The sequence below is a fragment of the Chiloscyllium punctatum genome, chromosome 40 (assembly GCF_047496795.1).
Source record: "Chiloscyllium punctatum isolate Juve2018m chromosome 40, sChiPun1.3, whole genome shotgun sequence".
Taxonomy (NCBI): Eukaryota; Metazoa; Chordata; class Chondrichthyes; order Orectolobiformes; family Hemiscylliidae; genus Chiloscyllium; species Chiloscyllium punctatum.
Window position 1 is genome coordinate 43313676 of NC_092778.1, and position 26804 is coordinate 43340479.

The window sequence follows — 26804 nt, forward strand, 5'->3', positions numbered from 1 at the left end:
ATTCTCAGTGGAATGTGGTTCTCATGAAAGAAGTGAATCATAATAGCTTGCATCGCAAGTCCTACTGTAAGGGAAAGCATTTATTATCTGGCTGTATTTGTAATTTTCATCTTGTAAATTAGAATACTCTCAAATTAGATGTTTCAATGTTTCCCAAGTCAACCTGTTCAGAGGTGCTACTGCACCTCTGGAGCAAGTGCAACATGAACCTGGATCTCCTACCTCAGAGATAAGGACAATCACTGCCTGAGAGCAGTGAATTTGCAAGGTACACCTGGTTCATGCTTCCAGTTGCCCAAGCCATTGTGCTTTGAGGAGTGCCTTTTGATGTTTGGTGACCTTTGATTCTCTTTGTAGATTTCTGCCTCCGTTTCTGAAGATGTTAACACTTTAGTGACTGTAGGCAGATTTTTTGGGTGTTGTAGGGAGCAGAATTACTGCTGAATCCAAACTATATTTACACATCTACAATATATGCAATCCTGACAATTTGTTTTCCTCTAGTCATCCTTGCTGCACCCCAACTAAATTTAGTTCTGCTCCCCAGACTTGGATCAGTTATCTACATAAGTTATATTGGGCCAAATAGATTGTTTTGATGATATCAATCCATGCTTGTATTTAAGCTCCAACTGGGCCTCTTCCCATCTTTCCTAATCAAAATCTATCTTTGTAACCCTCTGTTCCCCATTTCAGTGTGCTTGTCTAGTTTTCATGTAAGTATGTTTATATAATTTTAATTTAACCCCGATACAAGCAAGTTGAAATATGGTCCAATCAAGCTTTCATACAGATTTAGCATAACTTTCCTGCTAATCTGTTCAGCCCTCTAGAAATAAAGCACTCATGCTAAGTTTGCTTTGATGGCCTTGCCTATCTGTGACTCCATTTTTTTTTACGACTGGGTTATTTGTACTTCAAGATTTCTCTTCCTTCACCAACACATCTAGACTTGCACCTTCCAAATTATGTGGCCTCTTCAGTAATGCAGATCTGTCTATGGATTATGAGGAACTGGAATACGAACTACTTGGACATTTCTGGATTCAAGAGGCTTTATATTTTCAAGAAATCACTATTGAACTTAAGGCCAAAGAGAACTGCAATTTATCTATTGTTGTCTATTGACTAGATGCTCCCATACTTCTCAATTACTGAGATTTATTCTGCATTATTAAATCAAATAGTGAATCTCACTCTGTTTAGAGATCAGAATCAAATCCTGTACATATTATAATAATTCTCTTCCTTTATACCCCTTCTATCCATTTAATATCAGAAGTCCCTCCTGATTATTAAGGAACTAAAATGAGAGAGAAATGCTGCATATTTCATTTCCCTCTTCTTTAAACAATAAGACAGTTTAGAAACTACACTGATTTAATATTGTGAATCATGTCTTTTTTTTAAATTCACTAATGGGATGTGGGTGTCACTGACTGGGCCAAGATTTATTGCCCATTCCTAGTTGCCATTCAGAAGGTTGTATTGAGCTGTTGTCTTGAAGTACACCAACAATACTGTTAAGGAGGCAATCCCAGGATTTTGGCCTAATGACCATGAAGAAATGATATATCTCCAAGTCAGGATGAGTGATTTGGAGGGGAACTTGCAGTTGGTGTTCATATGCATCTGCTGCACTTGTCCACCTAGGTGGAAGTGGTTGTGACTTGGAAGATGCTGTCTGAAGAGCCTTGGTCAATTTTTGTCTTTGAGCATTGGTGTAGGAAGGAGTGGATGTTTGTGAATGTGGTGCCAGTCGAGCAGGCTGAATTATCATGGAGTCATAGAGATGTACAGCACGGAAACAGACCCTTCGGTCCAACCTGTCATGCCGACCAGATATTCCAACCCAATCCAGTTCCACTGCCAGCACCTGGCCCATATCTCTCCCAAATCTTCCTATTCCTATACCCATCCAGCCTCCACCACTTCCTCTGGCAACTCATTCTATACATGTACCACCCTCTGAAAAAGTTGCCCCTTTGGTCTGTTTTATATCTTTCCCTTCTCACCTTAAACCTATGCCCTCTAGTTCTGGACTCCCCAACCACAGGGAAAAGACTTTGTCTATTTATCCTATCCATGTCCCTCATAATTGTGTAAACCCCTCTGCCTCCAGCGTTCCAGAGGAAACAGCCCCAGTCTATTCAGCCTATAGCTCAAATCCTCCAACCCTGGCAACATCCTTGTAAATCTTTTCTGAACCCTTTCAAGTTTCACAACATATTTCTGATAGGAAGGAGACCAGAACTGCACACAATATTCCAACAGTGGCCTCACCAATGTCCTGTACAGCTGCAACATGACCTCCCAACTCCTGTACTCAATACTCTGACCAGTAAAGGAAAGCATACCAAACGCTGCCTTCACTATCCTATCTACCTATGACTCCACTTTCAAGGAGCTATGAACCTGCACTCCAAGGTCTCTTTGTTCAGCAACACTCCTTAGGACCTTACCATTAAGTGTATAAGTCCTGCTAAGATTTGCTTTCCCAAAATGTAGCACCTTGGAATTAAACTCCATCTGCCACTTCTCAGCCCATTGGCCCATCTGATCAAGATCCTGTTGTAATCTGAGGTAACTTTCGCTGTCCACTAAACCTCCAATTTTGGTGTCATCTGCAAACTTACTAACTATACCTCTAATGCTCACATCCAAATCATTTATGTAAATAACAAAAGGTAGAGGACCCAGCACCGATCCTTGTGGCACTCCACTGGTCGCAGGTCTCCAGTCTGAAAGATGACCTTCCACCATCACCCTCTGTCTTCTACACTTCAGCCAATTCTGTATCCACATGGCTAGTTCTCCCTGTATTCCGTGAGATCTAACCTTGCTAACCAGTCTCCCGTGGGGAACCTTGTCGAATGACTTACTGAAGTCCATATAGCTCACATCCACTGCTCTGCCCTCATCAGTCCTCTTTGTTACTTCTTCAAAAATCTGAGTTGTCAAGGTTTTTGTGGTGTTGAGCTGCACTTGTCCGGGGAAGTGGAGAGTATTCCTGACTTTCACCTTGTAGGTGAAGTAACTCCTGGAGAATCAGCAGGTGAGTTACTTGTTCAAGATCCCTAGCTTCTGACCTGCTTTTGTAGCCACACTCTTTTATGTGGTTTATCCAGTTCAGTTTCTGTTCAATAATAACACTGTGTTATAGTGGGGGATTCAGTGATGACATCACAGGATGTTTAGATTCTTACCTCTTAAAAATGGTCATTGCCTGGCATTGTGTGGTGCAAATGTTACTTGTCACTTTTCAGACCAAGCCTGGATATTGTCAAGGTCATGCTACTCATAGATGTAGACTGCTTCAGTATCTGAGGAAGCATGAATGGTGCTGAGCACTGCAATAATCAAAAATCATCTCGTGTTATAGAGGGAAGGTTCTTTTAACAAAGTATCTGAAGATGGTTTGGCCTAGAACCCGAGCCTGAGGAACATTTATCTGAGCCCATGTGGATTCCATTTTTGTATAATGTCCCTTTTATTTTGCTGCAGTTGTCATCCACCCCACATTTGCTAATTGATCTACCCTTTTTAAATATGTTATAACCTGCCCTGTTTGCTGTTCCCTAATTTTCTGCTTCAGCCATGTCTCAATCTTTGTCTGGTACTTCTTAGCACATGATTTCATCCATTCCCTTATTCATTCTTAAAGTTTCCCCATCTTGGTTTAACTATCGTTTAGACTCCTGTTTTACAACTTCGTTCCCTTAGAACTATATTGCTGCTACTTCCTTCCCTAAATACTGAAAGGATTTCAGCATTACTAGGGTTTGGGGAATAAATTTCAAATTGCAACTGCATTGCAAGCTTGTGCACATCTAATGCTAAGCAGCATTCCCAACTCCATTTGGCTTTTTAATATCTAAATGATCCTTGTTTGAATGGAAAATGTAGACATGTTTGTTTTAGTGAAATTGGAAATCATTTTGTAAACAGGTGTGCCACAGCTAATAAAATTCAGAATACAAATAAAAATGCTGAGACTGAAGAATAGGATGGAAAGGTAGCTGATACTTCTGCTTTGACTCATATCCTTTGATTAGTCAATCTAATCTGGTGTTTAGTAAAGCAAAGGTTTTGCCCCACCGATGCACTTCGGCCTCTGCCTCTGAATAGTATCAATTTGGGACATCATTGTTTTCTGTTTCTCACTTCAGCTATTACATTAAGTTTGAATGAGACTGTGTAAGATGAAGGAAAAGCAATTTAAAAGGATATGGGTGCAGAGTGGGTAAATGGATTAGAATGCATGTTGTGTGGAGACTAACCATTAATACATTGTTTGAGGCTGATGTGTTTCTGTGCTGTAACAGTATGCATTTCTTGGAAAATTAGGCAGTTTTTGTTTTTGCCCAGTCAGAACTACATTGTGTCTTGAAGGCTATTGTTTAGTCATGTGATTCTGCAGTGGGCTTGCAAAAGCTGATCACTCCGTGAGGCTGCTCGGGAGTACACTGTTTGATGAGTACACTGTTTGATAACTACTTGTGACAGAAGGATTTAGATTAGATTTGATTAGACTTAGTGTGGAAACAGGCCCTTCGGCCCAACAAGTCCACACCGACCTGTCGAAGCGCAGCCCACCCATTCCCCTACATTTACCCCTTACCTAACACTACGGGCAATTTAGCATGGCCAATTCACCTGACCCTGCACATCTTTGGACTGTGGGAGGAAACCAGAGCACCTGGAGGAAACCCACGCAGACACGGGGAGAACGTGCAAACTCCACACAGTCAGTCGCCCGAGGTGGGAATTGAACCCGGGTCTCTGGTGCTGTGAGGCAGCAGTGCTAACCACTGTGCCACCGTGCCGCCCTAATTTGTAGTGGACAGTCATGCTTGACAAATCCACTCTAATTCCTCAAGGTTGTGACTGCCAATATTGATAAAGGGGAGTCAGTGGGTTTTCAGAATGCTTTTGGTAACGTGCTGCATAAGAGATTAGCATGTAAAATTAAAAGTGCATGAGATTGGGGTTAGTGTACTAACATGATGGGGAACTGGCAGTCAGGAAACAATCGGAATAAATGATCTTTTTCCAAGTGGCAGGCAATGACTAGTGAGGTACCGCAAGAACCAGTACTTGGACCTCAGTTGTTCACAATATCAATACTTGAGGGAACTAACTGTAATATCTTCAAGTTTGTCGATGAGATGAGACTGAGTAGGAGTGAGATCGATGCAGAGATGCTCTTGTGATTTGGACAAGTGCAAATGAAGTATAATGTGGATAAATGATGTTCTCAACTTAATAACAAAGGAATGCAAATTATTTTGGTGATACATTGGGAAAGGGGGAGGTGCGACAAGACCTAAGTGTCCTTATAGATCATTTGCAGAAATTAAGCATGCAAGTGGTGAAGATGACCAAATGGTATGTTGACCTTCAAAGTGAGAGGATTAGAGTACAAGAACAGTGCTGTCTTGCTGCAGTTGTAAAGGACCTTGGTGTGACTACACATGGTGTACTGTGCAGTTTGGTTTCCTTATGAAGAAAAATATTCTGGCAATGGAGGGAGTGCAATGAAGTTTGTCCAGATTGGACGGACACACATACTCTGGACTGATCCCTTGTGTTGTAACATAAGGAAGTTCATTACCCATAACTTATTGCTTTGTTTTACACATTTAGCCACAAAATGCCTAAAAAGCTGAATCATTTTGTCTTTCAAATGACCTGCATGGTTACCAAGTAGCAGATGTCAGTGGACGGAGGGGGCATAGGATTACTAGAACAGCGGTAGAGTCGGACTGTTGTTCAGTAAGGCATGGGGTCATGGTCATGTGGTATTTTGCAAATGACTAGCCTTCCACTTCCAACATGAAGAAACCAGAAATGCTTATCACAGAGACTAGGGTTACTTGAGAGAATTTCTGAAAGTGGCGAGAGTTTCCCAGTTACTATAGTATATGGGATGCTAGTATTTATAAAGCTTAGAATATGAAAGGCAAGATAATATGTTAAACTTAGAATCAGTATTTTGGCCCATCTGAATACTACGCTTTAGGAAGTTAAGCTCAGTTAGCTGGGTGGCTAGTTTGCAATACAAAGTGATACCTACAGTGTGAATTCAGTTCTTGCACTGGCTAAGGTTACCATGAAGAATTCTCCTAAGCCAATCCCCTTTCCTAAGGTATGGTGATCCTCTGGTTCAATCAACACCAAACATCTCTTGTGAGAGAGCAATTCTGTGGTGCGATGGGACTGTGGTAACTTTACCTTTTTAACATAAATCGGACTAAAAGTTGAAAAGTGTAGACTTTTAATGGACAGTACATTTTGGTTTATATATTTTAAAAAAGCAATTGCAATTTTGAAAGTGAGGAAACCTAATGCCTATGAAAAGCCAACTTTGCCCTTTGGGATGAGCAAAGGGCTATTTTTATTATAATGGATTCTATGTATACTGAGGCTTTATTTTACTGTCAATTTTGTCACCATATTCGGGACATTTTACACTTTTTTTTTGTAGATTTTGAGAAGATTTCTAGCTTGGGTTGAGGTTCTAGATGCAAGTTTGCTCACTGAGCTGGAAGGTTCATTTTCAGGTGTTTTACCATCAGTGAGCCTCCGGTGAAGCTTCATGTCAAACTTGTATCCACTTTTGTAGATCTTGTGATATTTTCTACATTTTTTTTTAATGGTACTTGGGTTCTAATACCCATTAACCCTTCAGCCATTTGTATGTTCACTTCCTTAGACATGTTAACTTTGGCTTGTATTGGATTGAAAGTGCCTGCAGTCACTGATACCTCATTCAGTTTGCCCTAATTTGTGTAAAAAAAAGGCCATGTGTCGTCAAGATTTTTTTTCATGATAAGAGAACTGGTTAGGGAGCAGAATGTATGATTGGAAATGAGAGGATGACGTTAAGGGGGAAAGAAGACAAGCCATCAGCTAGAATGGGTCATCTCTTTAGATGCCTACAGAATATCCCAAATATTGAAAGGAAGATAGGAGCAAATGCACAGGGGAATTGCAGAGATAAAGAAGAGTGGTAACATTAGGAACATTCTTTCAATTGTTTTCAGTAATTAATGTTTAAAGGGTAAGCAGGACGTTAAAATTATGAAATGTCTCTAGTCACCCTAGCAACTGCAGGCTTTCGTTTACTATCAGTTGTAAGGTTTTAGAAAAAAAGTGAAATGGGAATATATTCATGGAACACTTTGGAGAGTTAATTAATTAGAGTCAGCATGAATGTACAAAAAGCTTAACTAATCTAATTTTTGAAGTAGCCCAAGTTTGGAGGGAATGCAGTCGATATTGTATATGAATTTTAAGGTGTTTGTCTAAGTACTATAAACCTTTTATTTTTAATGGAATAGAAAGGTCAATGTCAACTTAAGAACACCAGAATGTTTTAGTAGTAAATGGTTCAGACTGGAAGATAGTGCAACAGTGGTGCTCCAAGTTCAGAACTGAGTCACAAGTTTTGTTTGTATGTAATTTACTTGAATATTGGATTAGAATAAAATTTAAAAATTTTAACAATCTGAGGATGTTGTGGTGAGGATTCCAATTGACTGCAACAGGACACATGCTAGCAGAATAGGCAGGCAAGTTTAGAAGAATCCCTATAGTGACCATTCCTACAGCAGTCCATTCATCCCATTGACTCCATATTGATCCTCAGAGCATCCCACCCTGCATTTCGCATGGAAAATCCACTTTGCCCACAGTATATTGATGTGCAGGCTATTTCGCATGGCCAATCCACCTAACCTGCATATCCTTTTGGACTTTGGGAAGGGAACCCATGCAGCCACTAGGAGAATGTGCAAACTCCGTTGCCTGAGGGTGAAATAGAATCTGTGTCCCTGTGTCATCCCGTTCCCACTTCAGTCGAAGCAAAACACTCCTTCATCTTTATTCCGGGCCCTGGAGGGAGAGAGAGAACGATCGCCCATGTGCACCGAGATATGGCTTCTCGGTCTTCTCTGGAAGAGCAGATTCTTAATGAATTATGTAGTCATTTACAGGGGGGAACATCCAGGTAAAGCAATGTACATCTTGATTGATTGGATGACTATTAAAATCAGCGAGTGTCAATAGTAAAGATTAAGCCATCTGGTGTTACACAGTGAATGTTCTTAACCTTAACTGGTTTCACATAATGAATACTTTTTACCTTTGTTAACTGACTTTACATAATGAATGCTGCTTGTTAAATGGCTGTACATAGTGAATGCTTTTCCACCTTGTTAACCCACTACCCTTGCCTCCAGTACTTCATTGTTTACTGCAAATTCTAATCTGATCTGGGTCATGCTTAGTTCTTAATCCTTTCCCTACCTGTTCATACCCTATACTCATTTTCACCTGGACCTGTGAGGCAGCAGTGCTAACCACTGAGTCATTGTGCTGCCCTTAAAGTGACAGATGGAATTTAATAGAAGTGTGAAGTGATACATTTGGAAGAAAGTGTAGGGTGAGGGAATGTATGTCTAATGCCACACTTCCAAAGTGTGCAGCAACTGAAGGCCAGAGGGGTTAATGTGTGAAGATGACAGGGATATGGAACAGTCAATTAAAAAATGTGGTTCCTTTACTGAAATGTATTGAGTTCAATGAGAGATGTTGTAGTGAACCTTTTTACACAGCTGAGGTGCTACAAGTATTGTATGCCATTTCTGTTGGTTACAGTTCGAGGATGTAGGAATGTTTACCAAGGATTTGGTTGTAGAAGGTGGTCTGATTTCCTTTGGAACACGGGAAATTTGGTTGAGATATAAAATATTATGACCAGCTTGGTTAAGGTGGACAAAGAAAAGTAGTTCCACTAGCTCATGAAACTAATGATGAAAAGGTGCAGATTTAAAGTTTTTTGGGCAGGGAATGCAGGCAATGATGGAAGGAAACACTTTAAAAATACATTGAGTTATAATGACCTGGACCTAGTTAGTTATGAGAATAGTAGAAGTAGTGATCAATGATCTCAAAAGGAAATTTGTAAGGCTACAGGAGAAGTGGGAGAAAGGGATAGAACTGGGTTGCTTGAACCTGCATGGGCTGTGGGATGAGTGCTCTCTTTCTTTGCTCAAGTGAAACTTTGACTATGGTGAAGCCTCATTCAGTCTCCTCTGGAACTAAGTACTATGGTAGTAGTGAGCAACAGTACCATTTATTAATATCAATTCATATCCAATGATATTAACTGACACCCCTCAATATTTGAACATAGAACATTACAGTGCAGTACAGGCCATTCAGCCCTTGATGTTGCACTGACCTGTAGATCAATTTGAAGCCTATTTATCCTACATTATTCCATTTTCATCCATATATTTATCCAACAACTACTTAAATTCCCTTAAAGTTGGTGAGTCTACTACTGTTGCAGGCAGTGCATTCCACGCCTCTACTACTGAGTAAAGAAACTGCTGCTGACATCTATCCTCAATTACCCCTCAATTTAAAACTGTCCCCTCATGCTAGCCATCACCATCTGAGGAAAAAGGCTCTCACTGTCCACCCTATCTAACCCTCTGATTATCTTGTCTCAGTTAAGTCACCTGTCAACCTTCTTCTGTAATGAAAACAGTCTCAAGTCCCTCACCTTTCCTCAAGAATGTTCCCTCCATACCAGACATCATCCTAGTAAATCTCTTCTGCACCCTTTCTAAACCTTCCACATCTTTCCTCTAATGTGACCAAAGCTGTACGCAATACTCCAATTGCAGCCGCACCAGAGTTTTGTACAGCTGTACAAAAATCTCATGGCTCCAAAACTCATGCCCTCTACCAATCAAAGCTTACACACCATATGCCGCCTCAACCATATCAACCTGGGTGGCAACTTTCAGGGATCTATGCACATGTGTGTGGACACCAATCTCTCTGCTTATCTACACTACCAAGAGTCTTGCCATTAGGCCAGTACACACTCTTCCTCTTGCTCCTTCCTAAGTGAATCCCCTCACATTTCCACATTAAACTCCATTTGCCACCTCAGCCCAGCTGTCTAGCTTATCCCTTCATCGACCTTCATGCCATCTGCAAGTTTACTAACCCATCCTTCCATGCTCTCATCTTTGTCATCTATAAAAATGGCAAACAGCAGTGGCCCCAAAACAGATGTCTGAGCTACGCCACTAGTAACTGCACTCCAAGATTAACATTTCCCATCAACCATCACCCTCTTGTCTTTCAGCTAGCCAATTTCTGATCCAAACCACTAAATTACCCTCTATCCCTTGCCCCTGTATTTTGTGCAATAGCCTACCATGGATCATCTTATCAAATACCTTACTGAAATCCATATACACCATATCAACTGCTTTACCTTCATCCACCTGTTTGGTCACCATCTCAAAAACTCTAGGTTTGTGAGGCATGACCTACCCTTCATAAAACCATGTTGACTAGCCCTAATCAATTATTCCACTCTAGGTGATTTTATAAATCCTATCTCTTACAACCTTTTCCAACACTTTACCTGTTAGGTTATTTTCCCAATGTTTCGCACACGAGATGCATATCTGACATGCCAACATCTGCAAACGGTTTATTAAAGCTTGTATAAGCTTGGTTGACCCCCCTTTGACCCCACCTCGCAGCTATGCGAGGTGGCGTCAAGAGACACTGAACAAAGAAAACACATCACCTTTTATACTGGTCAGTTGGTCATGCTTACAAATACTCTGGTCACTCCCCCACAGTCACATGTTACCCCAGGTACAATGGCAGGATGAGATCATCCGCTGAGATAATGCAAATGCTCATGCCCTAATCCTAGGGAATCGTATTGCAGTTTCCTGACTCATGATTCTCCAAGATAATGCAGGTGCGACATACCTAGCTTCTGGGTATGACTAGAAAGCATTTCTAAATGGAAGAGATTGAATGATAGTCATTTCCTACTACTCCACATCCTATCAAATTAAACTATGTAATTGGAGTAGGGGTCATTTGCATTCTTGCCTGATTGTTGTCCTCATCCACTTCCAGAATTTTCACTCTGTGCAGTTTAATTCTTTAATATTACATTAATGTCCAGAGAGAGATTTCTATTTAATCTTGTAACATTACATACCCACAACAGAAGTAAGGCTCCCCAGTCTATAATTACCAAGGTTGTCTCTACTCCCCTTCGTGAATAAGGGGACAACATTTGATATCCTCCAGTCTTCTGGCACATTTCCTGTATAAAATGATGACATAAAGATTAAAGCCAAAGGCTTTGCAGTCTCCTCCCTGGCTTTCTAGACAATGGGAGGATAAATCCCATCTGGCCCAGGGGACTTATCTATTTTCGCACTTTCCAGAATTGCTAACATCACCTCCTTGTGAACCTCGATCCTGTCTAGTCGAATAGCCTGTATCTCTGTGTTTTCCTCGACAACATTGTCTTTTTCTAGTGTGAGTACTGATTGATTGATTGAAAAATACTCATTTAGCTCTTCCCTATCTCCTCTGACTCCATGTGCAGCTTCCCATTACTGTCTTTGGCCTTAATCTTTTTCTAGTTCTTATTCCTGATATACACAAAGAAAGCTTTAGGGTTTTCCTTGATCCTATGTGCCAAGGACTTCTCATGTGCCCTCTTAGCTCTCTCTTTAGGTCTTTTCTGGCTAATGTGTAACACTCAAGCGTGCGAACTGAGCCTTCATGTCACATCCTAACATAGGCACCTTCTTGCTCTTGACGGGAGATTCAACTTCTTTAGTAAACCACTGCTTCGGCACTCAACCAATTCCTCCCTGCCTGACAGGTACATACTTATCAAGGACATGCAGTAGCTGTTCCTTGAATAAGCTCCACATTTCAATTGTGTCCAACCCCTGCAGTTTCCTTCCCCATTCTCGGCATTCTACATCTTGCCGAATCGCATCATAATTGCCTTTCTCCCAGCAAAATTCTTGCCCTGTGGCATATACCTATCTCTTTCCATCACTAAACATAACCGAATTGTGGTCACTATCACCAAAGTGCTCACCTACCTCAATCTAACACCTGGCCAGGTTCATTACCCAGTGCGAAATCTAAAAGGGGCCTCACACCTTGTTGGCTTGTCTACATACTGTTTTCAGGAAGCCATCCTGCACATGTTGGACAAAACTGACCCATCTAAAGTACTCAAACTATAGTATTTTCAGTCAATATTAGGAAAATTAAAGTCCGCCATAACAAATACCTTGTTACACTCGCTGCTATTCAGAATTAACTTTGCTATTCTTTCCTCTACATCTTTGGAACAATTTGAAGCTATTTGTGTGTCTTTGTTTGTCCTTTGTCATGATGAAGCTGCTATTTTATTGTATTGTTTGTTCTTTCAAATGATCATAAGTACAACTTGGTCTCTGTTGGTATTACAATGCTTAAATCCACTGCTGGGCTGAAGATCTCTAATGTTCTGAGAGTTTTGCAATGTACTGCCTTTATAAATGCATATGGCAAGAAATGCCAGGTAGTTCCTGTCTTGAAATGCTGCAGACAGCCCATGTTGGCATCAAGTTCCAAGTACAGTGCTGCACACAAGTTCTCTTAATCCAAATTCAAAGTAACTTCTGCTTTCAGAAATCCATAGCTAAGTTTCAAACATACTGAATTGCTAAATCAAAGTTACAGACCCTGAAGTAAAACTTGCCTGTACTTGAATACGTTCCAGAATTAGCATGGTGGGGAATCTTTTTGGTAAGCAAGTGTAAAACTCTGCAGAATGCTTGAGGGCTGCATTAATTCTAATTTTAAAAGCTGTAGAATAAAGTTTTTATTTTTCTTTGTGGCATTGCACACATGCTATGTTTAGGTTAGTCATTTCATCCTTGATACTTGACTGAACAGGTTATGCGTTTCCGTGACATAGGACACTGGTTGTGAAATTTTAAATAAGCAACTCGTTAGCTGTGAATTCAAAGTGACGATAGTTTAGTAATGTTTTAAATAGGTTTTGGGGTGGAAGAGAAGGTAGTTGAATTCCTAATGTGCACTGAAACAGGAGTTTAACATTATCAATTATGTCCTAGCTAGATTAAAAACTTATTAGAGCAATAAATATTTGCCTTGCTCTGTGAAATGTTCTTGAATCTCAAAGGCAATTAGGTTATCTTTGACAACAGTGTGTCAGTAATTGCTGACCAAAAAATAACTGGGTGCAGACTTACAGTATCTCCAATGTCTGTCTGAAGTTCTGTCCTTGAGTACCTGAGTTTTATATCTCTTTGCGATTGTTTCCCTACCATGGTATTCCCAGATTGAAATAAGTTGTTATAGCATTTGCATTAGAAGGGCAGGGAGATAGCATTTCATATTCTCAATTGCCTTTCATGTGCTTAATGGATTAAGCAACATATATCCCTTTATCAGTGGGGCTAGGGGTGTGGACTCCCTGTGGATAACAAAATAGACACAGTTTTTGTGCAGCTGTCCTATGTACTGTGAAGAAACATGGCGTGTGACTTGGGCATGGGGGAGTGGTACGATGGATATCGGATCTACCTCATGAGCAGCAGCTCCACAGGTAACTAATTAGTGAGATGAAGTATGCATTTCTCTGGTTCTTCAAATTAGCAAAGACTCCCTTTTACATCTGGAGATGTCATTGATTAGTCTATAACGAAGAGCTCTCACTTTTTTTTTATTAATTCATTGGATATGTGCATGCTGGCTGGGCTAATATCTGTTGTCCACTCCTAAAACACTTTTGAGAAAGTGGTAGTGTCTGCCACCTTGAATGATGCTTATAATGAGGAAGTTTCTCCTTAAACCTCTACTCACGTCAGTGAAGGAACAGTGATGTAGTGTCAAGCTCAAATGATATCTGTATTGGAGGGGAGATTGCAAATGGTGTTCTGATGTACCTGCTGCCCTGGTCCTTTTCAGATGATACACTTTGTACATTTGGAAGGAGCCTTGGCAAGATGCCACCATCTTGTTGGTAATGATGTTTCCACAAAATGAGCAATTTTGTGGAATTGTTTAAAAGCTACACTTGATTAAAATGAACTTTACTAGAGTCGATCGCTGTGCAAATCAATACATTTCTGCCAAGGATTCCAATCAATTGCCAGGGCAGAAATTGCATAATCTTAGAATGTCTTGCCCTTGTATTGTCTGGACCTTGTGGTCCACAAGCGCACTAACCAGCGGGCAAAATGCCATCCCAACAGATCTAAACAAAGGGGCACTATTGAAATTCATTATGCCTGAAGTGATACTAATGGTTCATGATTGATCACACACTGAAGAGCAAATGTCCTTGCCAGAGAGAGAGGAAATCATATTTTACCTAAACTCCTTTTAAGTTGAAATCAAATTTTTGTGGATCCCTGCACATAAACAAAGCTCCTGGCGTTTGGGGGAAAAGAAAAGTTTAATTGCACATTTTATCAACCAAAGCTTACATTTGGTGAGTATCTAGTTGTTGTTAGCATCTGTCTCAGGATATATGGTCTGCGATATCACAACAGCTCTCTAGGCTAAGCTAAGTCTGTTTCAAGAGTCAGTATCTTTGAAATCTAGTATTCCGACAGCAATCTTACTTGACTGAAAATAGACCACTCTTACTGTTATGTCTTCAGTCACCATGAAAAATTATTCTGCTGCAACATGCTGCCTTCAGTCAAGTGTCCATGCTCCTATGGAGCACAGTTTGGATCTAGACGTGACGTGGAGGTGCCAGTATTGGACTGGGATGGACAAAGTTAAAAATCACAACACCAGGTTATAGTCCAACAAGTTTATTTGGAAGTACTAGCCTTCGGAGTGCTACTCCCTTTTTCAGGTAGATGTGGAACAGGATCATAAGACATAGAATTTATAGCAAAACATTAGCGTCGTGCAACTGAACGACATATTGAACAAACCTAGATTACTGTTAAGTCTTTCATCTTTTAGAATGAGATGTAGGTTTTGGTTCATAAATGCAAGGTGCTACATTTTGGGAAAGCAAATCAGAGCAGGACTTATACACTTAATGGTAAGGTCCTAAGGAGTGTTGCTGAACAAAGAGACCATGGAGTGCAGGTTCATAGTTCCTTGAAAGTGGAGTCTCAGGTAGCTAGGATAGTGAAGATGATGTTTGGTATGCTTTCCTTTACTGGTCAGAGTATTGAGTACAGGAGTTGGGAGGTCATGTTGCGGCTGTACAGGACATTGGTTAGGCCACTTTTGGAATATTGCGTGCAGTTCTGGTCTCCTTCCTGTCGGAAAGATGTTGTGAAAATTGAAAGGGTTCAGAAAAGATTTACAAGGATATTGCCAGGGTTGGAGGATTTGAGTTATAGGGAGAGGCTGAACAGGCTGGGGCTGTTTTCCCTGGAGCATTGGAGGCTGAAGGGTGTGGCGTGGATAGGGTAAATAGGCAAAGTCTTCTCCCTGGGGCGTAGGGAAGGGAGAAGATCCAGAACAAGAGGGCATAGGATGAGGGTGAGAGGGGAAAGATATAAAAGAGACCTAAGGGACAACTTTTTCATGCAGAGGGTGGTACATGTATGGATTGAGCTGCCAGAGAAAGTGGTGGAGGCTAGTACAATTGCAACATTTAAGAGACATTTGGATGGGTATGGTGCTGGCAGGTGGGACTAGACTGTGACTCGGACTCTGACATTCTTGAGATAATTTAAAGTGTAACTTTTTTAAAAAAGTGACATCTCAGCTCAGACAATGCATTAAAGATATGGGGTTAGAGTTTGTATCCCAACCTTGAGTCAGACTGGTTCTATTTCCAAAGTAGGAGTTTATAAAATGTCACATTCACTGTCTGCAGACTGTGCACTTTAGAATGGAGTGTATCTGCAATTACAATTCTGCGTGACTTCCTTATTAATCGAAGCTATGAAGATTTGCTCTTAATTGCAATATCCAATTTCCTCCTTTTTCTTTCTTCCCTGTATACTTTTGTCTATTACAAAAATCAGCCCCTTGGTTAGAATGCAAGCATAAATTGTATTTCAGTTTAAATTACTTGCAAAAAAAACCTAAGATTTAATGTTTGTACTTTACATACAATCATGATTTGGGAGGAACACAGCTTATTTCAGAAGGGAAAACAAGTAAGAATTTTGGTTATGGACAGAAGAGGAAAAAATCATTTTCCCTCTATTCAGTCTGTAATATTACATATTCAACCAAATGTGGTGAAGGTGGGTAGTGAGTATTTTTAATATGGTGGTGGATAGGGTGTCGAACAAGTCAACTGCTTTATCCTGGATAGTGTCAAACTCCTTGAATGCTGTTGGAACTGCACTTCAGTGTGGAGTATTTTAGTAGACTCCTAATTTCTACCTTTGTAGGTGGTAGATAGAATCATGAGGAAGTAAGCTATTTACTACAGTTCCTGTTCCCAAAACTCCTTGTCTAATCTTAATATGGCTGTTCTAGTTAAATTTTTGTTAGTTGTAACAGTACTTCTAGTGGCTTTTCAATAATTATGGTGTTGAATGTCAAGGGAAGGTGATTAGATTCTCTGCTTGTCTGCCGCTTGTGAGATCGTCATTTTATCAACCTGAGTCTGAATGCTGTCCAGGTCTTGCATGTATGGACTACTTTAATATTCTTGCACTTGTAAAAAGGATTGAACATTCTGCAATCATCAGTCAACGTTCCTACTTTTGACCTTGTTGATAAAGATGTCTTATGACATTGCCCTGAAGAGCTTTTGCAGCGATGCTTGGGTATTCAGAGATAATTGATTGTCAACCACAGCCATTTTCCTTTGGGAGCCACACCTCCCAAAAGTACACCAAACATAACTGAACAATTTTCCATGTTGTCTAAATGCTAGTGATGTACATGGCTGCAGCTAGTTCTGATGGGCAAGTCTTTGTTACTAATGTTGAGATATTGTTAGGATTCATAGTCTTTACAGTGTCCACTGTATTCAGTGTTCTTTTATCACATGGAATGACAGACTGGCCTCTGTCTTGGGATATCAGTAGCATGATCAGCTACTTCAAACCTGGATTTGATTTGCTTCAGTCATACTTTTTTTTGTCTCATTCCATGCCTTTGTCATTGAAAATATGGAATTTGTGAAATCTCCTCCAGTTAGTTGTTTAATTCTCTATCTTCCTTCGTGTTGGATTGCTGTCTTTTGGAACAAATTTTCACTCAAAGTCCACTGTTCAGGTGGACTTGAAGTATTACTGTGAGAAAGGTATGACAAGTTTGCTGCAGAGAATGTGGCAAAGTGCATGTTTAGCAGAATTGGGGGCATCCGTTCTTAATGGATCTGGGTAAATAAGGTGATACCATTTTTATCACTTGTGGAGTGGTGTGGTAGAACTTCCTTCTCTTGCCAGAGGTTGGAGGCGCACATATTTCACAGTGGGATGTCAGATAATTAAATTGCTGGTTTATATCAAAGACTCTTAATAAAATTCATACTTGGTAGGAAAAGAACTTGTAATTTAATAAGCTGAGTGGAATATGCATGTAATAGGACAATACTGAGATTTTCATATTTACCACACTGAGCTGATTTGAATTTATGAAGCTCAGCTCCCTCATCGTGACTTCTTTGGGAAGGGTGTGCCTCATTACCCTTACAGGCTAGGAAAACACGAAGGTTGAAAGTTGGAAGATGTTCATGTGAGTGAAAAAAAACATTCTTCCATTCACTGACTGAAGGGTTCAAGGGACACAGACATGATGAAAACTGGTGGAAAGATTGACCCTTCTTATGGTCGGATTTGAATGAACATTGCTTGTGATGGATTGAATGTTTGTATGTTCCCTAGAGCACGCGATCCAGGAGTGTTATGAATTTACGTTGCATTCTGGGAATCTAAGATTTGAAAAGACAGTGATACTGGGTATGTTAGCTCAGCAATGATACCTCATGACCTTTCCACATGGTTTAGATAAGTCCCTTGTTATGGTGTATTGTTAAAAGGGAAGGTTATCTAGCCAAAGCAATCAGCCATTTGGGGCCTAACTGGATCAAGGTTTCGCACCTTGATGTGCAAGTAGCTTAATTAGTCCAGCATTCATAAACCTGTCAATGAGTTTCTCTTCCTATGCAAGCTTTTTTTGCCATTTTATTGCTGCTTATTTGATTAAGGACATGTGGCATTTTTGTAATTTTAATACCAAATTCTGTATAAAGACAGCTTGTTTGCTGCAATAAGGAGAGTAGCCTGAGATAACTCTTAGGGGTAAGAGTCGGCGCCGCTACTCTGCCGAAAGGTTTAGAACCTTAGCTCAAGTCTGGCTTATAGATACCTATGTTATGGTACAACATTGATGTCATTGGTAAATTTAATAATTTAAACTAAACCATCCATAAGAGTTTTAAGTTCCAGACTACCACAGAGTATGATCTCTCGGGCAAGCTGAGAGGCTACAGGTCGAGTCTGTCCGGGATTTCCTGAGCCGTGTTGAATACGTACTTTAATAACTGTTTGAAACACTTCCGTTGTGTCCTTCCCACATTGCTGCTTCAACCAACATCATTATCTGATCATTCATTGAATTCCTATTAGTAAGACCTTTTTCTATATGCAAAATGAACGCTGCTTCCTACAGAATGACACTAATTGTATTCCAGAAGTAATCTATTTCCATGAAAGTAAGTACCCAACAATCAATGTTTTGAGAGCACGCGAAAGAAGGGGGTTTGGTGAAACCTGCTTTCTGATGGATATTTTAACTTTAATTTTTTCTTTCTTGAGTTGTGCATGTGTCATGTATTTTACTGGCATTGGAGAGGATCTGGAGGTTTATGAATCGCCCCATCCTTAGAAACCAATGAGGTTTGAGAGGATAGTGGTGCCAATAAAAATTTTAAGGTGGGGGGAGAAAGCAGAAAGAATGGCAAAGGGAGATGCAACTATTTGTGATTACAGATCGCAGTGTGGTGAGGAAGGAAATTTGGGTAGTTGATCAATTTCCACCACTTGGACACTGATTATATTGAATTAAGTTGAACATTACTTGAAGATATTTTTGGCATCGTTGAAATTTGTTTGCATAAATCTTTTAAAGCCTGTGTTTGTGAAAATAATGCACTATTCATCGTGCTTTTGCATCCTGCCACTATTGCTTTGTTTCAATCTTTATTACTAATTGCTGACTACGCTTTGATCTTTGGCTTCACTTCGTGACGAGCTATTTACTTTGTCTTTTTATTTGTTGCCTTTCTATTAGTAAGGTGGAAGAAGTTCAGGGAGAGCAATAACGCCAGAATGGACCACAGGTCACATGACCTGTTTTTGACTGTGCCTTTGATGTAAAGACATTATTGAAAGTTGCTGCAATGGCTCATTCTGAGACTTCCGGACTTTGAATTTGAACTGTGCAATCCAGATCTGAGACCATATGTTACATTTAACAACACAACAAAGTTCCTATTCCTAGGATGAGCATATAATGCCATATAATTTCCAATCTTTTCAGTCCTTACAAAAATAAACATGCTTACTTTGCTGGCTTGCCAGCAAATAACAGTTAGTCCAGAACTCCGGCTATAATCCTCTTTAAAAATCTTTCACGCACCCAACACCCTGACCTAAACTTTACCCTGCTGGTTTCCATTCTGCATTGTATCTACTTCAGTACCCTCATCTGCATTGGTAATTCTTTTTTTTGTCTGCTTTCAATCTGTAGCAATGTTAAGCTGTGTCCCAGTCAGCACCCTTTTTATTTCTTTTGACTCCAATTTCTGATTTTTGATTTTTCATCTCTATTTTTGGAATGTATTTCAAAACTATTTGATCTTTCTACTCTTTAAAGCTGTCATTTTAAGTTTTTTTTAATCTTCCTCCATATTGTTGTATTCACTCCTGTAAACCACTGTTCAATAAGTCAACGTCTGGACATATTGCATATGAGTCTGTTTTTATTAAATTAAACATTACTTCTAAGGGAGTCTATAATCTCTCCAATTCTGTTTTTTTGGCCCCTCTGATTTGGGTTGGGGTTGGGGCTGTGGATTATGTAGCTGTAGAACAAAAATAAGATTTTTGTTTGTTTGCCACAGCCAAGTGACTTTGGAAAATTCCAAACTTGCCAATGAATGCTTTTAAGAGCTGAGCTGGTGGTCCACACCATTCAGGCTGATCTGAAGTATCTGTCCCTATTTGTGAAGGGACTTTGATTTTTGCTTCATGATATTAATGTATTTGGGAGGTGAAACTGTTATGTCCTTTTTAATGTGCAAAAGAAAATGGAATGCTAAATGTGAAGTTTTTAATCTCATTTTAATGCTGTTTTTCTTGTAAGCTGTTGTACATTTCATTTATTGTAAACTACTACAACTGTTACGAACCTCTAATTCCAGAGGAGCCTCTTAAATATTTTTCATGAATCCCTCTCCCTCTATGTAGCTCAAACATTGTTTTGTGAACTTTCTCTTTTCTCTGCTACTCAAACAAACTTCAATAGGCTGTGTTAATATTTATCATGATTGTGGTGGAAGGTAGATTACAATAAGTGCTTAAATTAATTAAAAGGGACTGCATGGTGCTCAGTGGTTAGTACTGCTGCCTTACAGCTCCAAGGGCCATGGGTTAAGTCCAGTCTTGGGTGACTGTGTCGGAGTTTGCACATTCTTCCTGAAAATTGAATTTACTACAACAGGACGGGAGAGTTTCTAGAACTAATTTACTTTCACTTATGCCAAGATATAGGGATTCTCTATTAAAACTCTGTCACCTCCATTAACAAATTTTAATTTTGTTAAAAGATAAGTGCAACAAATGTTGGCTGTGCAATGGGTACCCATATCCCTTGGATTTTTAAAGAATGAATATCTGAAAGGAAGTAAAATAGAGTAAGTTTTTGAGGAACTGTATTTAAAATTCTGAATATGTTCCATGTCTTTTCTAGTAATAAAATGCAGCTACATTTGATTAGAATGTAATTGAAAGCTAGATGTAACTTACTAAGCTAAGTCAGGTATTCCATAGGTACTGCATGGAAAAGAATGGGCTCTGAAAGCCAAACCAATGCTCAAGAAATTGAGCCAAGTACATGCAGAGTCCATTTTTTCAATTTTTGTATGGACTCACCCTGTACAATAGTGTATCCTGAGTTTCTCTTACTCTTAGATTTCAGATCTGCTAATTGGTCAATAATCGAATGTAAATATACATCAATGTTTCAGTCTACAGTTTTTGTTAATGTAGCTTTACTGTTTTCACAGGCATCTGAAGAGGCCTCCCTGCGTGCACTGGAGAGTCTTATGACAGAGTTTTTTCACAGTTGTACCACAAATCAGCGAAAAAGGGAGATTGGTAAGTGATTAGATCTGACTATTACATTCTTTAGATGAATTGCTATACTACTGTGGAGCTCTGACAGGTTTGTTTCTTTGCTACGTGAAGATGTTAGCAAATTGTTCCATTTCTCCTCTCTTCCTTTTCTCTTGAAGTCCCTCTTGTTTTCTACTGCACCCCTCATGGCCATTTTGAGATCAAGAACTTGATGTGCTAGGAAGTGGAGCCCTTTTCCTTTGTTTGCTATAATGTTCATCAGCTTATTGTTTTGAGTAGAAGTCTAAAATTTTCTTTCCCTCAAAACCTGCCATAATGGGGACCAACTAGTCTAGTGCCAATTCATGATGATTCCACTCCCACCGTCCCTCAACTGCCTCATGCATTCCATTCTCCAACTTTAGATTAGATTACTTAGTGTGGAAACAGGCCCTTCGGCCCAACAAGTCCACACCGCCCCGCCGAAGCGCAACCCACCCATACCCCTACATCTACCCCTTACCTAACACTACGGGCAATTTAGCATGGCCAATTCACCTGACCCTGCACATCTTTGGAGTGTGGGAGGAAATCGGAGCACCCGGAGGAAACCCACGCAGACACGGGGAGAATGTGCAAACTCCACACAGTCGCCTGAGGTGGGAATTGAACCCGGGTCTCTGGCGCTGTGAGGCAGCAGTGCTAACCACTGTGCCACCGACTTTAATTACCTTTTTATTTTTCTAAGGTATCATTTTGATCTAACTTTCAGGATTCTATACTTTTTAAAAAAAAGACATTTTATCTAACTCCTGTAAAAGTTAAATGAGTCTTAAGCAAATGTACATTGTTACTAGTCAGACTTATGTATAGGCAAATGATTGGGAAATGCTTTGGAAGCCTGCTTCATTGTAAATGTCCTTTGTTTCACAGAGGAGCTGTTAAATAATTTTGCACAGCAGATTGGAGCATGGCAACATTGTATTTACTTCTTATCCAACACTCGTAATGAGTACGTCATGATGTACAGTTTGACTGTGTTTGAGGTAAGTCAGGAATATAGAATGAAAGCTCTATGGTGGGCTTTAAGGTAGTTTTCACTGGCTTCACAGTTTCTGTTCTTTCCAAAAGTCCAATGATCAAACGCTGGATCTTTGAGTAATGGTGTGACTTAGGATTGGAGTCCTCTTCTTAGTCATAAGTAATGCAGTCATGGTTTATGGATTGTTTCTAACTAGTATTGGATACCATTTGTGGACTGAAATAATACAATGAGTTTCTAGATGACGTGGAGAGAGGACCTTATTCATAGAAACATCGTTGTAGTTTCTTCCTGCTACAAGGATGAGTAAAAACTTTGAAATGGTATCTGTTAATGTATTCAGCCAATACAGAATAGTTGATTCAGTTTAATTTGCAGCAAGTAATTTCTTTGATTATGTTTCGATTCAGCAAGGTGTCGCACAAAAGGTTGCTACATAAGATGCTGCAAGACATAATGGATAATGTGTTAGTATGGGTAGAGGATCGGTTAACCAGCAGGAAGCAACGAGTGGGAATAAATGAGTGCTATTTTGGTTGGCGATCAGTGTTGGGACCACAACTGCTCACAATTAGATGATCTAGAGTTGGGGACCATGTGTACTGTCAGAGTTTGTGGACGACACAAAGTGTTGAGCAAAGTGTGTAGAGGACTGAAACTTTACAAAGACGTATAGTTTGAGAGTGAGCAAAGGTCTGGCAGACAGAGTACAGCATTAACAAATATGAAATCATCCATTTCAGTAGGAATAATAGTAAAAATGGGCTATTACTTGAATGGTGAAAAATTGCAGCATGTTGCTGTGCAGAGGGACCTGGGTGTCCTTGTGCATAAATCAGAAGGTTGGTCTGCAGGTGCAACAGCTAATTAAGGTGTCAAATGGAATTTTGTCCTTCATTGCTAAAGGGATTGAATTTAAAAGCAGTGAAGTTATGTTGCAGCTGTACAGAGTGTCGGGGTACCTGGAGTACTACGTGCAATTTTAGTAATCTTGAGAAAGACTATAGAAGGGGTGCAGAGGAGGTTCACTAGGTTGATTCTGGGTTGAGAGGGTTGGTTTGTGAGGAGAGACTGAGTAGACTGGGATTATATTTATTCAAATTTAGCAAAATAGGGGGTGATCTTATAGAAACATAAAACTCTGAAGGGAATAGATAAGATAGACACAGAGGATGTTTCCACTGACAGATGAAACTAGGACAAGAGGGCATAGCCTCAAAATTAAGTGGATCAGATTTAGGACTGAATTGAGGAGGAACTTCTTCACCCAGAGGGTTGTGAATCTGTGGAATTCCCTGCCCAGTGAAGTGACTGAGGCTTCCCAAAATGTTTTAAAACTAAGATTTTTTTTTTGAACAGCAAATAAACTGAGGGTTATGGTGAGAGGGTGGGTAAGTGGAGCTGAGACCACAAAGATCAGTCATGATCTTATTGAATGGTGGAGTAGGCTCAAGGGACCAGGTGGCCTACTCCTCTTAGTTCTTAGCTCTTATTCAATGTGCCCCATTAACTAATTGTTGGCATTAACTTCATGAAAATAATTCCTGCTTTTTCTCAACAGAACTTGATTAATAAGATGTGGCTGGGAGTCCCATCTCAAGACAAAATGGAGATTCGAAGCTGCCTACCCAAGCTTCTGTTGGCACACCACAAGACAATGCCATATTTCATCCGCAATAAGCTGTGTAAAGTAATTGTGGATATTGGGAGGCAGGATTGGCCAATGTTTTACCATGATTTTTTCACCAGCACGTTGCAGGCAAGTTAAGAATAAATAGTACTGATCTTGTACATAATCGCTACTATTATGGAATACCACTCATCCAATGTAATTCCTCATGAAAAAAACTGGTCTCCTGAAATAAATCAGATTCCTTTGCTGGCATTCTGGAAGCACTTTACTTTGTAAGTTGGTACCCTTTGTGTAAAAATACTTCTAAGTTTCTCAAGTGACCCAGCTTTAATTTTAAATTATACCCCACCTTGACCTCTGTTTTCCCAGTCTGAGGAAATAGTTTCTCTATCCAACCTATAAAATCCTTTAACCATTGTCAATGTGTTGGTTAACCACAGCTCAATGTTTAAACACTAGGCAATAGAAATAGGGTTTTTACAACTTGACTTTATAATTAATCCTTTAAGTCTTTATCTTGTTATACATCTTGAAAAACAGTGTGTATTTCCAGAGGAGTGGTATCCAAAACTAAGCCTGGTATACTCCAGATTAACTCTGAACAGAACTCATATACTTGAGAAGTTTCACTTCTGTATGTTGAATCCAAACTTGAGGCAATGGTCAATCAAATTCAATCTGAGCCTTTTTAAAAAAAAAAAATCGATTGGGGTTTGTATATTTATATTTTATTCGGTTTCCCTCCACAATACCTGTGTGACAAGTAGAATTACTAATTGTATGCTGGTATGCCACATACATTTGAGGATGCAGCTGGGGCTAATGTGTAACTGCAATGTGCTGAACATTTCCTAGCTCGTGACAAACTCAGCACAGTCCCAAGAGTGTCAAATCCACCAAGTTTTTTAATAGATATAAGCAAGGTTCTTGTGCAGTGCCAGTGAAATCAAACTGCTTTATTTACATCAGTCTGAGTCTGACCAGAGAAATATTGGATTTGGAACTTGAACAACTGCAGTTTCATTCGGCATTACAAATTCACTGCATTCAAGTTGAGGTTATCCTGTTGCACCAGGTCCAGTATAGGTTGCAGCTTGCATTTCTCCTGTTTATTGGCTAGCATGAGTTTGAGGTGCCTGTTAGAGGGAGTAATTAAAATGACTCATTAAAATTAGTCTTACGAAACAAACTTGGCTCAGTTGATCAATGTGTTGCTTTTGATGGCTTACCTGCCTCGCTCGTTAGTGCAGTAGCCAAGTTTGGTGCACGTCTGGAGGAGGGCGTTCAGTGCTGCTGAAGTGAATTAGTTCAAGTTACCTGTGAACATTCTAACTTTACTGTGACAATGTCTATTTGGGTCTTGGCAAGCTGTGAAATGTTTTCCTATTGTAGCTAATCCAGGCTCCTTCCACCACACCTTTGGGTCTGATCATGTTGAAGACTACCTCAGAGGAGTTAGCATGTCCACGGGAGGACCTCAGTGTGGCACGGAAGGAAGAGCTCCGAAAACTGCTGCTGGAACAGGTGCCAACAGTACTAACTCTTCTCACAGGTCAGTACAGCACTAGGCAAACTGAAAGGTTGTCGGTTGGGAAATCAGGAGGCTTATCAGAAGAGCAAAAGGAAGAGATATTTTATTCTGTAATGAGTTATTAGGACATGGATGATTCATTTCAAAGTATCAGTGATTATTAGTGTTGTAAGAAATAAAATGCTTTAAAATTAATACAATGAAAGGCTATAGTATACATAGATTTTTTTGAGGAGCTAGCACAGGAATAAGAATGATGAGCTGAATGGCTTCATATGTTGCAAAGTTTTGAATATTTCATCTGAGAAAATATTGTTACCATCTACGTGACAGAATTTGTTCAAGTGGAGATAAGGAAATGTAAATAGTTGTTGTGGTTCTGTTCACCGAGCTGGGAATTTGTGTTGCAGACGTTTCGTCCCCTGTCTAGGTGACATCCTCAGTGCTTGGGAGCCTCCTGTGAAGTACTTCTGTGATCTTTCCTCCAGCATTTTGTAGTGGTTTGAATCTGACGCTTCCAGTTGTCAGTTCCAGCTGTCCACTGCAGTGGTCGGTATGTTGGGTCCAAGTCGATGTCCTTATTGATTGAATCTGTGGATGAGTGTCATGCCTCTAGGAATTCTAGACAACGGAACGAGGACATGCCGTAACCCAAAGGACTAGCCACGTTACCATACATCAAGAGCATTTCCGAACTGACAGCCAGACTACTGCGACCACTAGGACTCATAACAGCACACAAACCAACAACCACTCTCAGACGACAACTCACCAGAACGAAGGACCCGATACCCAGCATGAGCAAAACCAATGTAGTGTACAAAATCCCATGCAAGGACTGCACAAAACACTACATAGGACAAACAGGAAGACAGTTAACGATCCGCATCCATGAATACCAACTAGCCACGAAACGACACGACCAGCTATCCTTAGTAGCCACACGCAGATGACAAGCAACATGAATTCGACTTGGACAACATTACTATTATAGGACAAGCCAAACAGAGAACAGCCAGGGAATTCCTAGAGGCATGGCACTCAGCCACAGATTCAATCAATAAGCACATCGACCTGGACCCAATATACCGACCACTGCAGCGGACAGCTGGAACTGACAACCGGAAGCGGCAGATTCAAACCACTACAAATGCTGGAAGAAAGATCACAAGCGCTTCACAGGAGGCTCCCAAGCATCGAGGACGTTACCTAGACAGGGGACGAAACATCTGCAGCACAAATTCCCAGCTCGGCGAACAGAACCACGACAACGAGCACATGAGCTATAAATCTTCTCACAAACTTTGATAATGTAAATAGTACTAGAAGCTGTGGGGTCAGTTTGGAAAATCAGATTAATTTTGGATTTATTGAACATTTGCTAGCACAGGTATTGTAAGATAAACAGCTTTGTATTGTCACATACTCTTTGCAGTACCACATTAAATA

At 40.1% G+C, this 26804-nt stretch overlaps 1 protein-coding gene across 1 annotated transcript in view; it reads left to right on the forward strand.

The window, feature by feature from the left end:
- Positions 1-26804, forward strand: part of xpo6 (exportin 6) — a 131601-nt gene that overhangs the window by 19212 nt on the left and 85585 nt on the right. The window contains exons 2-5 of the mRNA XM_072559681.1: positions 21101-21191; positions 22083-22195; positions 23753-23950; positions 25217-25376. Coding sequence (XP_072415782.1) covers positions 21101-21191; positions 22083-22195; positions 23753-23950; positions 25217-25376 — 562 coding nt within the window. The remainder of the gene's footprint in view (positions 1-21100; positions 21192-22082; positions 22196-23752; positions 23951-25216; positions 25377-26804) is intronic.